The sequence below is a fragment of the Onychostoma macrolepis genome, chromosome 09 (genome assembly GCF_012432095.1).
Source record: "Onychostoma macrolepis isolate SWU-2019 chromosome 09, ASM1243209v1, whole genome shotgun sequence".
NCBI lineage: Eukaryota > Metazoa > Chordata > Actinopteri > Cypriniformes > Cyprinidae > Onychostoma > Onychostoma macrolepis.
Window position 1 is genome coordinate 15,341,905 of NC_081163.1, and position 13,401 is coordinate 15,355,305.

Below are 13,401 nucleotides of genomic sequence, written 5' to 3' on the forward strand. Positions count from 1 at the left end.
GTCTTTCAGCATGACAATGATCCCAAACACACCGCCCGGGCAACGAAGGAGTGGCTTCGTAAGAAGCATTTCAAGGTCCTGGAGTAGCCTAGCCAGTCTCCATATCTCAACACCATCGAAAATCTTTGGAGGGATTTGAAAGTCCGTGTTACCCAGCGACAGCCCCAAAACATTACTGCTCTAGAGGAGATCTGCATGGAGGAATGGGCCAAAATACCAGCAACAGTGTGTGAAAACCTTGTGAAGACTTACAGAAAACGTTTGACCTCTGTCATTGCCAACAAAGTATTGAGATGAAATTTTGTTATTGACCAAATACTTATTTTCCACCATAATTTGCAAATAAATTCTTTAAAAATCCTACAATGTGTTTTTCTGGATTTTTTTTTTTTCTCATTTTGTCTCTCATAGTTGAGGTATACCTATGATGAAAATTACAGGCCTCTCTCATCTTTTTAAGTGGGAGAACTTGCACAATTGTTGGCTGACTAAATACTTTTTTGCCCCACTGTATATATAAAGCTGTCTTATGTCATTGAGCTGTCTGGACTGACCACATGTGACAGGACAGGATGGATGGATGGCAAAATCTGGAGGCAGAGGTCATAAGCCGGGTGTCATTTGCCCTCTTTTAACAACCCTAGTGACTCAATGTGACCCTGCCGTATCATCTGCTGAACAGATGCTGAACGATGAAGGATTTCTCCTTCCATGCATACAGTTGGGTCCAAAACTCTGAGACCGCTTGTGGAAGTGTTTGTATTTTACATTTTTCTAATTTAATGCAACATTTTTGAGTTTGCATGAACTTCACAAGTGCAAAACCTGATGATCATGTTCTCCAGCATGATATGAGAATGATCCAAAGAGTACTTTTGGGTTTCAGATTAAGGTTCCTAGTTTAGGGTCAATTTAGGCTACAAAGTCAACTGCTGCTCAGTAGAAAGCAGTGAACGATAAGCTGGAGAGACTGGCATGTTGCAAGTGTGTGGAGCAAAAAAAAAAAAGAAAAAACCCACCAAGGTCACTGTGAACCAGGTAGGTCAGTTGGCAGCTTCTGATAGCCAAACGATTACGCACACACAGAGAGAGGGTGTACTGAGAGCTCCAGTGGCTCATGAGAGATTTGACTTTCAGAAGAGCATATGGAGCACCAGTTATTTTAAGCAACTGAATGTCATATTTTCAGAGTTGGGTATAATGCGTTACTCAGTAACGCGTTACTGTAATCTAATTACTTTTTCTGGTAATGCAGTAAACTGAGTTACATTTTAAATTTATGTAATTTGATTACAGTTACTTATGTCAATAAAGTTAAGTTACTTAAGTTACAAATGCAGTGTTAAAAAAGTAGTAGTAAAAATCATTTTTTTGCGCGTCAGTATGCCCTTTTATAAATCATCGGAGAATGCAGCTAAAATGAGAGTCCTACAACATTTAGATGCAATGACATATTTTAGTCTGGCATTATAGCACCCTATTTGTTTTCTTTATTTTACAAAACCAAAAAAAAAAAAAAAAGAAAAGTTTTGTTGATATTGGGAGTGAATCAGTGTATACAGATAATAGGCCTACTTATTTTTTTTTCAGTCAATATGAAATTAATAAAAGAACTATGAGTTTCTCTTTGTAGTGTATTTTTTTTTTAGATTTGATAACTTGAAAAGTAATTGGTAATCTGATTACTTTTTAAATGCGGTAATCAGTAATGTAATCAAACTACAATTTTAAAGAAGTAATTAGTCATTTGTAGTGAATTACTTCTTTTTTTTTTTTTTTTTAGTAACTTACCCAACACTGCATATTTCTAACTTGATATACAACTTTCAGAATCATTCTGATAATACACTGACTTAGATTAGGGCCAATGGTTTCTGTTTCGTTCCTACACTCCCTGCCGGTTTTGCGAGTATACTTCAGGTAAGTGACCAAAAGTCTGTCCAAAGTCACAAGAATACACAAAACTTCATTCAATATGCAGTACTCTTACCTTTACATACCCCTTACTGAAAAATAATTATATATTTTTAAGAATAACAGAAACTGTCATTGGTACATCATCCTGTTGGTTAGTTACATACTCCTGTGCCTGCCTGCTGGAGTGGCTGTTTGTGTTCTGGTCTGCAAAACAGAACTGTGAAAACAAAGGATCTTATTTCTTAAAGCAAATACTGTGCTGGGGTAAGATGTCCAATTGAATGGGACGCTATGTTGCATGTCATTTAGTATCTTCACAAATATTTTCTCCCCTGGGTGTGATGTTTCATGGCATAAAACACACATGAAAACTCAAATTCCAACATGGTCACAGCCATATTTATCATGTGCCAATATTATTTTTGAATGATGAGCTACCTAAGATGATGTTGGTTATTATGCCTGATTTGACCTTTTTGGTATAAAGCTCATCAGTCTTAAAGTGTATAGTGTATAATAGTACTAAACTGGATTTGCTTCAGCATCCAGTTTTAAATTGGACAAGTGCGACCCAGCACAGTACCAAAATTTGGTGCAACATTTGATTTAATGAAATTTAATAAAAATTTGTAAAGTATATGTGTTGAATTATTAATTCATAATACATAATAATGGTATTTGTGGTTTACAGGGAAACAAATTTGTTTAATGACATGGGTATGGATTTGAAGGTGGTTTATGAGGACACTGCCTATGTCCCCGCAATTCAAAAGGCTTAAAAAACATACTAAATTGTGTTTGTTTTTTAAATCTAAAAATGCACAAAGTTTCCTTTAAGGTGTGGGTTTAGGTGTAGGGTTGGTGTAGGGCAATAGCACATACGGTTTGTACAGTATAAAAACCATTATACCTGTGGAGAGTCCCCGTAAATCACAAATACCAACGAGTGTGTGTGTGTTTTGTTTCCAAGCCACATGGCCTTGGATTGGTGGATAAACCAGAGAGTTAAGTTTTATTTTTTCAAAGAAATTTCATCTTATTAATTGCATTTTAATATATTTTTGAATAAATTAACACTTAAAAAAAATGAATGGCATGTCTTTGAACCATCTACCTGATTGATAGAAACAATTTTTCCAAATTACAAATTTACTCGTCTTCTAGTAGTTCCAAACCTGTTTGACTTTTTTTTTCTTCTTTGGAAATGTCAGTCTTTTTCCCCCCTCTAAACATTGGAAGTCAATGTGCACCAAAACTAAACAGTCAACATCATTCTTCAAAAAATCTTTTGTGTTCTGCAGAAGAAATGAAGTCATACAGGTTTGGATTGAGTAAATGATCACAGTATTTTCATTTTCGAGTGAACTTTCCCTTTAGCTACTGTAGCTTCTACCCGCTGACAGATGAATTTTTCCAGCAGTTGAGAGCTAGTGCTCCGTCCCTTTGGTATTAGCCAGACCCCTCTCCTGAGGACGCATGAGACCCTCTGCATCGTGTTTTTGTTTTTCAGGAGCTCTGAATTTTAATCAATAGATTCCAGAGGTTGCTGATGTCACGGGAAGGAGAGGATTATGAATGTCACCGTGAGTCACCGGACTGATAGACAGGGGAAAAAACAATTGTGTGGACATCCGCAAACGTAGTGGAGTGTTTAATGTGTTAATGGCCTGTATGTGCGTGTGCGAGCATCCTTCAGTGTGTTTAATGTGTTAATGGCCACCAGTTAACCATCCGTAGCTCGGACAGTGAGTCATTTCCACTTGGCGCTGAGCCCAGCTGCAGCAGGTGGCATTGCCACTCCTCACAAGCTAAATGGCATTCACCTTTGAACAAAACACTGCTTAATTTCTACTCGATTCAGCGCTCTCTGTGAAGTTTATTTATTCTATTAAATCCATCTGTGAAAGAAAATGCTTGCTTAGCCTCATAAGACTTCATGTATTGTTAGATATTTCTCAAAGGCTGTTCTTGATTGATGAAGAACGAATCCATCAAAGGATTGGCAGATCATGGTTCAGGTCTTCTGGATTGAATGTATTAAAACTATTACTAGTATTAGGTATGACTATCATTGTCTGACTCATGACCTCTGCCTCCTGCTTTTGCAGTTTCTCTTTCTCCTGTGGTTTTGTTAAAAAAGTTGTTAAAAAAAAATCCAACTGAGAAAATGTTTACTAACCAGTTTGGGCAGTAATAACCCAGATGCTTTTAGTTTTGTACATAGGCTACTGAAATAAATCACTTCTATTCTCTTACGTAGCACGACTTTCATGCTTCATCTTCATTTTAATATGCAAATGCATCATCCTGTTTACTCGAGGCTCATGCATAATTATGGATTGGAAAAAAGAACGTAATGAAAAGCCCTCATTTGACATAAAAGCTTAAAGCTTAGCTAAGATAAAATTTTACTTTGCTGTCAGGACTGGAAATTTAATTGAATGGGTAAGATATGGTGCCATTATTCCCTATACCAATCTTTAATGTTGATCGCTGTGTGTATGAATCAGCGTGGGAATGACGCTCTCATCATAAATGTCAGTGGCTCAGGGAATAGCATCTCGTATGTGATTTTTTCTTATCTCATATAATTATCTGCACGTCCTCACCATTGACGTCATGTTAGATTAACACAAAACTGTTAGGACAGTCCCTCAGATCTAGTTTCTAATTCTCTCTCTGTTGCTGTCTCATTCTCTCTTTCTCTTGTCTAGGCCATTCACAGATTCATTGTCATTCAGACCCAGCACACAAAACTGGAGTTTCCTCGCATGCGACTGAGCAATCATTTCCTGTTTCGCTTTCTGATGTAATTTATACCCACATCATTGCTAAGAAAAGATTCAGAAGGAAGCAGACAAACCGGAATATCCCTCCCTCGTATTTCCACTGGAGGCTGCACAAGGTCCGTTGATGTACTCCGCAGCATCAGTGCTGATGTAGTGCTGCTTTCCTGTAGGGTTTCCCCAGATGTGCTTTTAAACCCACTTACTAGGCTGTGTTTTACTCCCTCAAACCCACCGTCCACTATTTCACTGACACATCAACGCGGCTCATTCTTTATGGACCACTCAGTGTCTATAATGATTATTTGAGTTTCTTGTAGATCCAGCTTTTCCGAAACAAATATTACTTTGTGTCTGTTTTTCTCACAGTTATGAAAGACAAAAGAGCATTTGTGTGGAGGGTATGTTTGTAAGGGCCAAATAAAAAAAAAAAAAAAAAAAAATGTCCTCACAAATATAGTGAATCCATGTTCAGAATGATTTTATGAGAGGTTCTCACAATATTAAAGGCTCATGAACTGTTTTGCTTGTACTTTACTGATGTAGGCCTACTGATATGAACAGTTTTGTGTGATGATAAGGGTCGGGTTAGCCTTAGGCTAAAAAATATGTAAAATCACTGTATGTGAATATTTCTACAGTATAACCTGTCTACCTGACTACATATTTCAACACTTCAACATATAGTGCAAACGAAAGCTATCCAGCAGAATTTCAAGAGAAAAGCACAGATGCTTTTAAGTTACAACACCTCTCTTTCTCCTAAACCACAAATTTGGCCTTTTATTTTACCATCAAATTAAAAATAGAAGCCTATATTTTGTTTTAACACGTGTAGCCTAATCATTATCAAGCATTAGCAAATTATTTTGTTTCGAAGCTGACGAAAATAAGAGGCTGAGCTTTAAATATTTTTTAACTGATAGCCCAGCTTACTTAATGCACCTTTAAAAAAAAGAGAGAGAAAACAGGTAACCTCAAACCTCAGGTTACCAAACGTGTTCTAGTTATAACCTGCTTTAGCTACTCTCAGCAAAAGCCGGATGTCAAAATCGACAAGTGCCAGTGGTCGCCTGGCAACACAAAAACCTCTTCAGCCAATCACAGGCTTCGCCTGGCGCATTGATACCAGCGAATAGAACGCCGTATGTTTTTGAATTCCATATAGAGCCTTACTCCATAGATGCCTTATATTGCAGAGCTTAGCATGGGAGCAATGGTAAGTAAAATACAGACAGATTATTTATTATTTTATTTGGTTAAATAAAATAAATATTTCTATGTGTGCTATGTATGTTGATTGCAAGGCTTCAGAAAAATAGTGCGCAGTGGAGGTGCGGAGAACCAGGTTGTTTAGTAGGCAGTTATAAGAGAGAGCGCATGTGTGTGTGCTCTTCAGAACTGAAGCTCTGGTGTTTGACGACTGAACGGATGGATGGAGGTGCTGGTACGAAACCTTATTTGACATCCACTACTTTGTGCCGACCACGTTGCTGAGCACTTCAGGTGGATTTACTGAGAACAGTAGGTGGACGTATTTCATATTTATAACTTGATATAAACGCGTTGGATCTGTGTGATTCGGATGCAATCGGACGATTCACTTTAAACTTTGTGTTTCGGGATAAATGCAGGCATAGTATTTGGTTTGTTTGGTTTAAACGCTGATCTCGCGCAGTTTGTGGCTCTTTTGGTCTCTTCATGTGCGCCGTTTCAAACGATTGTTTTTTTTGTTGTTTAACGTTATACATCATACTCCGATAAAAAAAAAAGCTGTTTTGAATTTTTTTTTTTTTTTTAATTTCAACCAGACGCGTTGTGTTTGGAACATTGTACGTATGCTTTTATTTACTCCTGTTGGCTAATGTTATAATAAAATTTAGGTTGTTGAAAGTTTGCGTGCTGACCGCCATGTATCTTTATCTAACGTTAAAGGTCTGCTGTGAAATTCTATCATAATTTGGAGACAATCCAAAAGGATTCCTGCTGGAGTGTTCTTATATTACAACATAAAAAAAAAAAGTTTAAAAAAAAAAATGATATTTTCTAACACGTTTATTTCCCAATAAGACAATGATTACCAATATGCTAAAATATGCCTACAAGCATCGATGGGAATTTAAAAAAAAAAAAATTCTTTAAAGGCTGTGTATCAAGTATCAAGACATTTAAGATGCATTGTAAGTAGAGTTCTAGTGTTTTGTAGGACTCCTAATCTTGTTTTATCCTTTAAATTCTTCGTCTGATTGTTTAAAATTATCATGGGAATCCTGTGCACATTCTACTTTCTGAATTAATGTTCTTACGAGTTTTTAAGCCATTTGGTTTAGAAATTTCTTTTAAGTGAATCATTAGTGTGCGTGATTGATCAATGCTTTTTTTTTTTTTTTTTTGTTTGGATGTTTTTCATTGGGAATCATGTTGCGCTGGTTGAGGAGCAGCTGAGCGTCTCACACGCAGTACAAATGCTTCAGTTTCCGTTTAGAGTTTGTTTGTCCTTCTGGAAAGCCTGCGAATCATTGTTAGCATTTCTGTTATGAGAGCGCAGTGAACCTGTTGGACAGTGTGTGTGTGTGTGTATATATATATATATATGTATATATATGTATGTGTGTTCTTTAATTACATTGTGTTTTATTTCAGTTCAGGCTTCTTATTAACTCTCTAGTTTTTTTTTAAAGATTTCTTTTTGAGACAGTGAAATTGTTTTTGCACTTTATATTTTATCCCAGGAAACTACATAGATGGCAAACATGGCCTCAGCCTCATCCAGCAGCGAAAGTGAGTCGCAAAGTGTGCTTACCTGGGAGCAAGTGAGCCGCTTGAACGACGTGCTGACAGAGGCCGTGCCAGTTCACGGACGTGGCAACTTTCCCACCCTGGAGGTCCGTCTGAAGGATATCGTACAGATGGTTAGGAACCGTCTGGAGCTGAGGGGTATTATGGTCAAAGATGTCCGCTTGAACGGCTCCACCGCCAGCCACGTGCTGGAAAAGGACATTGGCTGGAGCTACAAAGACCTGGACGTCATCTTCAGGGTAGACCTTCCTCGGGAAGCGGAGTTCCAGCTCATCAAAGATGTGGTTCTGAGCACTTTGTTGGACTTTCTGCCAGAGGGGGTGAACAAAGAGAAGATCACTCCCATGACCCTGAAAGAGGCCTACGTCCAGAAGCTGGTCAAAGTCTACACAGAGCAGGACCGCTGGTCCCTCATCTCGCTGTCGAACAACAACGGCCGCAATGTGGAACTTAAGTTTGTGGACTCGATCCGGAGACAGTTTGAGTTCAGTGTGGACTCCTTCCAGATCATTTTGGACTCTGTGCTGTCATACTATGACTTCTCAGAAAACCCCATGTCTCGGCACTTCCACCCTACTGTGGTCGGGGAGAGCGTGTACGGCGACTTTGCCGTGGCTCTGGACCACCTCAGGAACAAGCTCATCGCCACCAAACGGCCGGAGGAGATCCGCGGAGGCGGTTTGCTCAAATACTGCAACCTCCTGGTGAGGGACTTTAGGGCCACGGACGAAGACGAGTTTAAGGCCCTGGAGCGCTATATGTGCTCCCGTTTCTTCATTGACTTTCCCGACATTGGTGAGCAACAGCGCAAACTGGAGGCTTATCTGCAAAGCCACTTTGTCGGTGAGGAGAAGAACAAGTACAACTACCTCATGATCCTGCGACGGGTCGTGAACGAGAGCACCGTGTGTCTCATGGGACACGAGAGGCGGCAGACGCTTAACCTCATCTCCCTGATGGCGTTTCGTGTTCTCGCCGAGCAGAACGCCATACCTGATGCGTCCAGTGTCACCTGCTACTACCAGCCGGCTCCGTATGTCAGAGACCTGAACTTCAACAACTACTATGTGGCCTCTTGTAACCAGTCCATTCCAACTTGGTTGCCTTGTAACTAAGACTCAAAGATGCTTGTTCAACAACAAAATCCATGAGTTGGCCAGAAAGCCGGATATTTGGCCGTAAGGGATGTTTCCCTCTGTAGGCATAAAGGATATTTAAAATGACAAGCGTTTCCTTTGCTTTTTTTTGCTTTTTTTTCCCCCTTTTAATTCCTTCTCTGCAGAGGTGCCAAGACATTTCTGATTCAAAGTTATATATTTTAGTGATTTGAATTTTTTTTTTCTTTTTTTTTTTTCCTTAATATTCTAAAGTTTCAGATTTGTTTGCTCTCATCTCTGTCCCTGACCTGAGAGAGAAATTTATTTCCATATTGAAGCGAAACAATTCCCATAGTGCCTTAATATACTCTAACCTTAAAAATGAAGGAAAATGCATATTGGGACAAATTTAATATTTTTCCTGTGTGTTACAAAATAAAAAGGCCAAAAAAAATAAATAAATAATGTTCTTAGAAATTTGGAGGAGAGAGAAAAAAAAAGACAAAATTAAATGAAAAGATATGAAAAATGTGAGCACAGGTGAAATAGGTATTTTAGGACTGAAGTTATCAGGAGTTTTTGTTTGTTTTCTTTTTTTTGGTACACTGGTGGGCAGCTAAATTCTTTTTGTTCTCAAATAGAAATGTGAACAGAATCATGTTAAAGTATTCATAGCAATGTGCTTCAGATTGCTGTGTGAATGAATACTGAAGACTTGTGTTCCACCGTACGTTTTTGAGAACTTGTGTCATTTATAAACTGGTTCAGTCTTGCTAGTTACAGCAAAGGTGAGACTGAAATTGAATTTGGTTGCAGCATGTACAAAATGTACTTGTCCTTTTCCCAGCAGTTCAGAGCAGTTAAACAGTCAAGTTTTATGAAGATTAATGAAGATCCTCAGCTCAAGTTGTTAAACCTTCCTTCATCTCTTATTAACATTGTGTCTGTGTTTAAATGGGACAGAGAGGTCACGCTTGTCCATACAAGGTTCAGCTGTTGGACGATCTGTCCTCCTGAGCTTTTTGCGGCCATTAGCAGACTTAGCACTGCCGTGTGTAACAAGACCTCCAGCTAACAGCCTAGCCAAGCCAAATGGTGTCACAACGCTCTAAAATTATCCCTTCCTGCACCTCTCGGGATGTGCCTTGAATGGACAGCATGTGGGGTGGAATTTCTAGTGGGGCAACTGTCTTTCCTGTGCTTCTGACTAGCGTCACTGTAGATGAGGGGTGAATGCTGGTATGTCACAAGGCCTTTTCTGGAAATTGAGGTCTGGGAGGGGTTGCTGAAGGATATACCCGTGCTCATTTAAATGGACGTGAAAGCATGTCAGTGTGGATTCCTTCCCAGTTTTGGATCTAATCGGTGTTGCTGCTCTTTATCTTTATTGGGCTTCAATGTCTCCTGTCTTGATCTTTTGTCAGTGAATTTGATGTTATTGCTTCAAGGCACATTGCAATAGTCAGTTGGGTTAAGCCAGTTCTGTGCTTTTTGTACGTTAGACAGTATTAAATTATGTGAATGTCTATTCTTGTCCGTCTTCTCCTGGCCCCCCGTCATGCCCACGTGTAGTTCCTTTCGACGTTCGTCCATTCAGAGAAGGGTAATACTCTGTTAGCTGCTCTTACGTAATGGCCGACAGCTGCCCCCTGCCCCTCAGGTTTCCTCTTGGCCTCGCTCACGCGCCACAGCTCCTGCTGCTTCAGCTTGTACAAGCACATGTGCCAGATAACCATGAGAGCCGCGTTCCTTCTCTTATCTGCACTCACAGACTTCTAGGGTAAAGAGAGAAGGGTCACATGGCCTCCCATTCAGTGGGTTACACCCCAAAGCGCATTGAGCTGGAATGGATTTTTACTCGTACGTTGTTTTTATTTTGGCCCCCCACTTTTTTTTTTTTTTTTTTTTTTCTCCAGTATTTTTGGGACATGCAGACTGTGGACCAATGTTTGAACCAGCAACACAGCGCACACGTGCCTTTTTTTTGTGATGACCCATTTGGAATTTTAAGAGACCTCGTAGCTCATCCTCTCTGGTTTCAGAATAATTTGGTGCTGTAAAATTTTTGCCGGTCCATTAAATAAAATTTGCTTTTTATTTTTCTAAGTCCCAATTAAGTCTCATGTCACACCATGCTTTTTCTAGTTGTAGTTGTCTAGTCATTCCAGTTGTTCTGAGTCATTGTCATGTCATTTGTCATCACCCTCCTAACCAAAGCAAGTACTGTGCACTACACAGCATTCTCAAACCCTGAAAAGGCCAAATTGTTTAATAACCCATGTCAATGAATGCACTTTACAGGCATTATCATACTCCAAAGCTAGTCATCGTCACAAGCTATAAGGTGCCTTTTTTTTTTTTTTTTTTTTTTTTTTAAATTAAGGCTGTCTCAGGGACATGATAAAGGGCTACAGTGTGTCTTGAGGGTAACAACTCTTGTTCAGCCAACTTCCTGAAAAGTGAAAAGCATTTTATTATGAAGGAATTTAAAATGTATAAAATGTTCACTCATCAGGAACAAGTACTCTCGTTTCAGAACTGGTTGTTTTTTGTTTTTTTTGTGTGTGTGAAAACGAAAAGAAACATGTATTTTGCTTTGTGTGCTTTATCTTGTCCAGGTGTGCTTCACATAGACAAGGCCTGGTGTGATGAGGCTTGGCTCATTTCCTTTTTGAAGTCTGTGTAAAGTATCTTTCTTGAAAGGGGAGTGTTAAAATGGGAAAACATGCTTTTGTGTTTTTGAACTCCTATTCTGTTCTTTATTTTCTTTTGTCCCTTCTGTCAGCTGTAATTCCATATTCCCCAGTGTTACCCTTTATTCAATAGACAAAGGTGTTTTTTTTTTTTTATTTGTTTTTTTTTAAACGCAGCTCTGTGTGCAAGGGAGGTTTATTGGATTTGGACATGCTTGTCTAAAGTGCAAGTCATAATGATGATTGAGGCCTTTTTGAAGCCCTTTTGCAATGTTGCAAGATGAGTTGTGGATTTCAGCAGATTTTGTTTACGTTTTTTGTGACTTATTTGTCTTGTTTGTCTGTGAGGATGCTAATGATTGTTAGTTAAAAAAAAAAAAGTGAAAAATGGAAGTCGCACTATTATTTTGAAATAGTTATGTCGGCTCTCTGATGTCGGCGTGATTTGATGTAGATTCATTGTGCCATTTTGTTTCTCAGCACTTTTACCTCACTATAATTTTCCTTTGGATGGAATTGAGAATAAGGAAAATGTGTATCAAGGGGAAAAATAAAGTATTGAAAGCCCATTCTTTTTCATGTTCTTTTCTTTGAAAATAAAAATCCAAAAGATATTTTCAATAAAATGTGTTCTTTTCCTATAATTTTTTTTATAAACTTAAAGCTTTAGTCATGACTACTACAGTAGGTTTGCTATTTGAGATGAAGGAACCCTTTATTCCAGTGTTTCTCGTAATGGTGTAGAGTGGAGACTGATCGTTTCAAGTGTTTGAATGATCCGGGTTCACTGAGGTGTTTATTCCCAAGGGTTCTCTGGCCCCTGTGGTGTTCGTCTCCACTGCCCTTAAAAGCACAAGTATGAATCAGCAGTCTCTGCTGCAGGCTCGAACTGCTCTCTGTGGCTGATATAGATAGTCCTGATCTATATCCATCACATGGGCTAAAAATTCAAATCTGTAGTTAGCCTTTACTTGTACTTGATTTATGTGTGTATATGTGCTAAATGACACTTGAAAATGTTAAAAGCCTGTTTATGTACCTCCTAATTCTTGACCACGTCTCCATTTTTCCTGACATTGTATTATGGTTAACAAGAATCTGGTCCTATAATGTAGCACAAAAGATTTGAGCTTTAAAACCTCTGTCTAGCTGTGAAGGGAAATTCCCTGAACAGTTTCTGCTTACAGATAGTGTTACGGATCCTCAAACTTCCTTGTTAGTTTTCATTATATTTAATTAGGACATTTAAATTAAAATATCTATTACATGTGCCTTTTAGTATTCTTAATTTTTATAAGGTGGTTAGCTTAAAAAGTCTGAAAACTAAACATGTACATGTATATGCTTATTTTTATTAGTAGTAGTACTTCGGCTATTCATTTTAAGCTTCAAGGTAAATTCTCAGTTGTGATGCCTGTTAGAAAAAAAAAATTTGCTAGCGGAATTCGGTTCGTTACATTTCCATGGTTACGCTTAATTGTGCGCATTAACAAAATGTTGTGGGAGGAATTGTTTTCACAGTTCACTTGGTAACATCTGGAACTCTCCCATGTTCTATGCACTCAAATGAAAGGTAAAGACATGCAGGTGTGTGTGTGTGTGGCTGATATTCAAAGGCCCAGGACAGTTAGTGAGTGCATTCACTTCACACGAGTCCTGTGTAGAGCTCAGTCACTGGAGGCCACTGCGAGAACAATGAGTGAAAATGGCTGGCCAACAATGACTGATTTCTGGAACAGTGTTGAAACATGTGGAGGGAAACAATGAAAGCACAGCACACAGCACAATCTTTATCTAGAGAATCCCCTCTCTCCATTCTCTTCAGTACTATCATTTATAAGAGACATATGGCTGAGAGAAAGTTCCCTGTTTGAAATAAGGTCCATTTGACTGCGCAGAGAACAGCAGTTTTGTATAAAACATGCCAGGTTTCTGTGCACGCAGAGGTTATGCTGAGGAGAGCATGTGTTTGTTCATAATATTTATGCTTCTTGTCAGATCAGCTTTTAATTAGCCTTAAATTTTATTTTGGTGAACCCTTAAAAGAGTATAAAAATGAACACTTAGACTTTATTCCCACAAAACTATCAATCATTCTGCTGTGTTCAG

The 13,401-nt window shown here is 38.7% G+C and overlaps 1 protein-coding gene across 1 annotated transcript; it reads left to right on the forward strand.

Annotated features, from left to right (window-relative positions):
• Positions 1 to 5,900: 5,900 nt before the first annotated feature.
• tent5c (terminal nucleotidyltransferase 5C) lies at positions 5,901 to 8,728 on the forward strand. Its single transcript, XM_058788216.1, has 3 exons — positions 5,901 to 5,922; positions 6,103 to 6,227; positions 7,436 to 8,728. Exon 3 carries the CDS (start codon positions 7,448 to 7,450, stop codon positions 8,615 to 8,617), a length of 1,170 nt encoding a protein of 389 aa, XP_058644199.1. The 5' UTR covers positions 5,901 to 5,922; positions 6,103 to 6,227; positions 7,436 to 7,447; the 3' UTR covers positions 8,618 to 8,728.
• Positions 8,729 to 13,401: the final 4,673 nt, after the last annotated feature.

Coding starts and splice junctions, on each gene's coding strand:
- tent5c (XM_058788216.1), top strand. CDS start 7,448: ATGGCAAACATGGCCTCAGCCTCATCCAGCAGCGAAAGTGAGTCGCAA.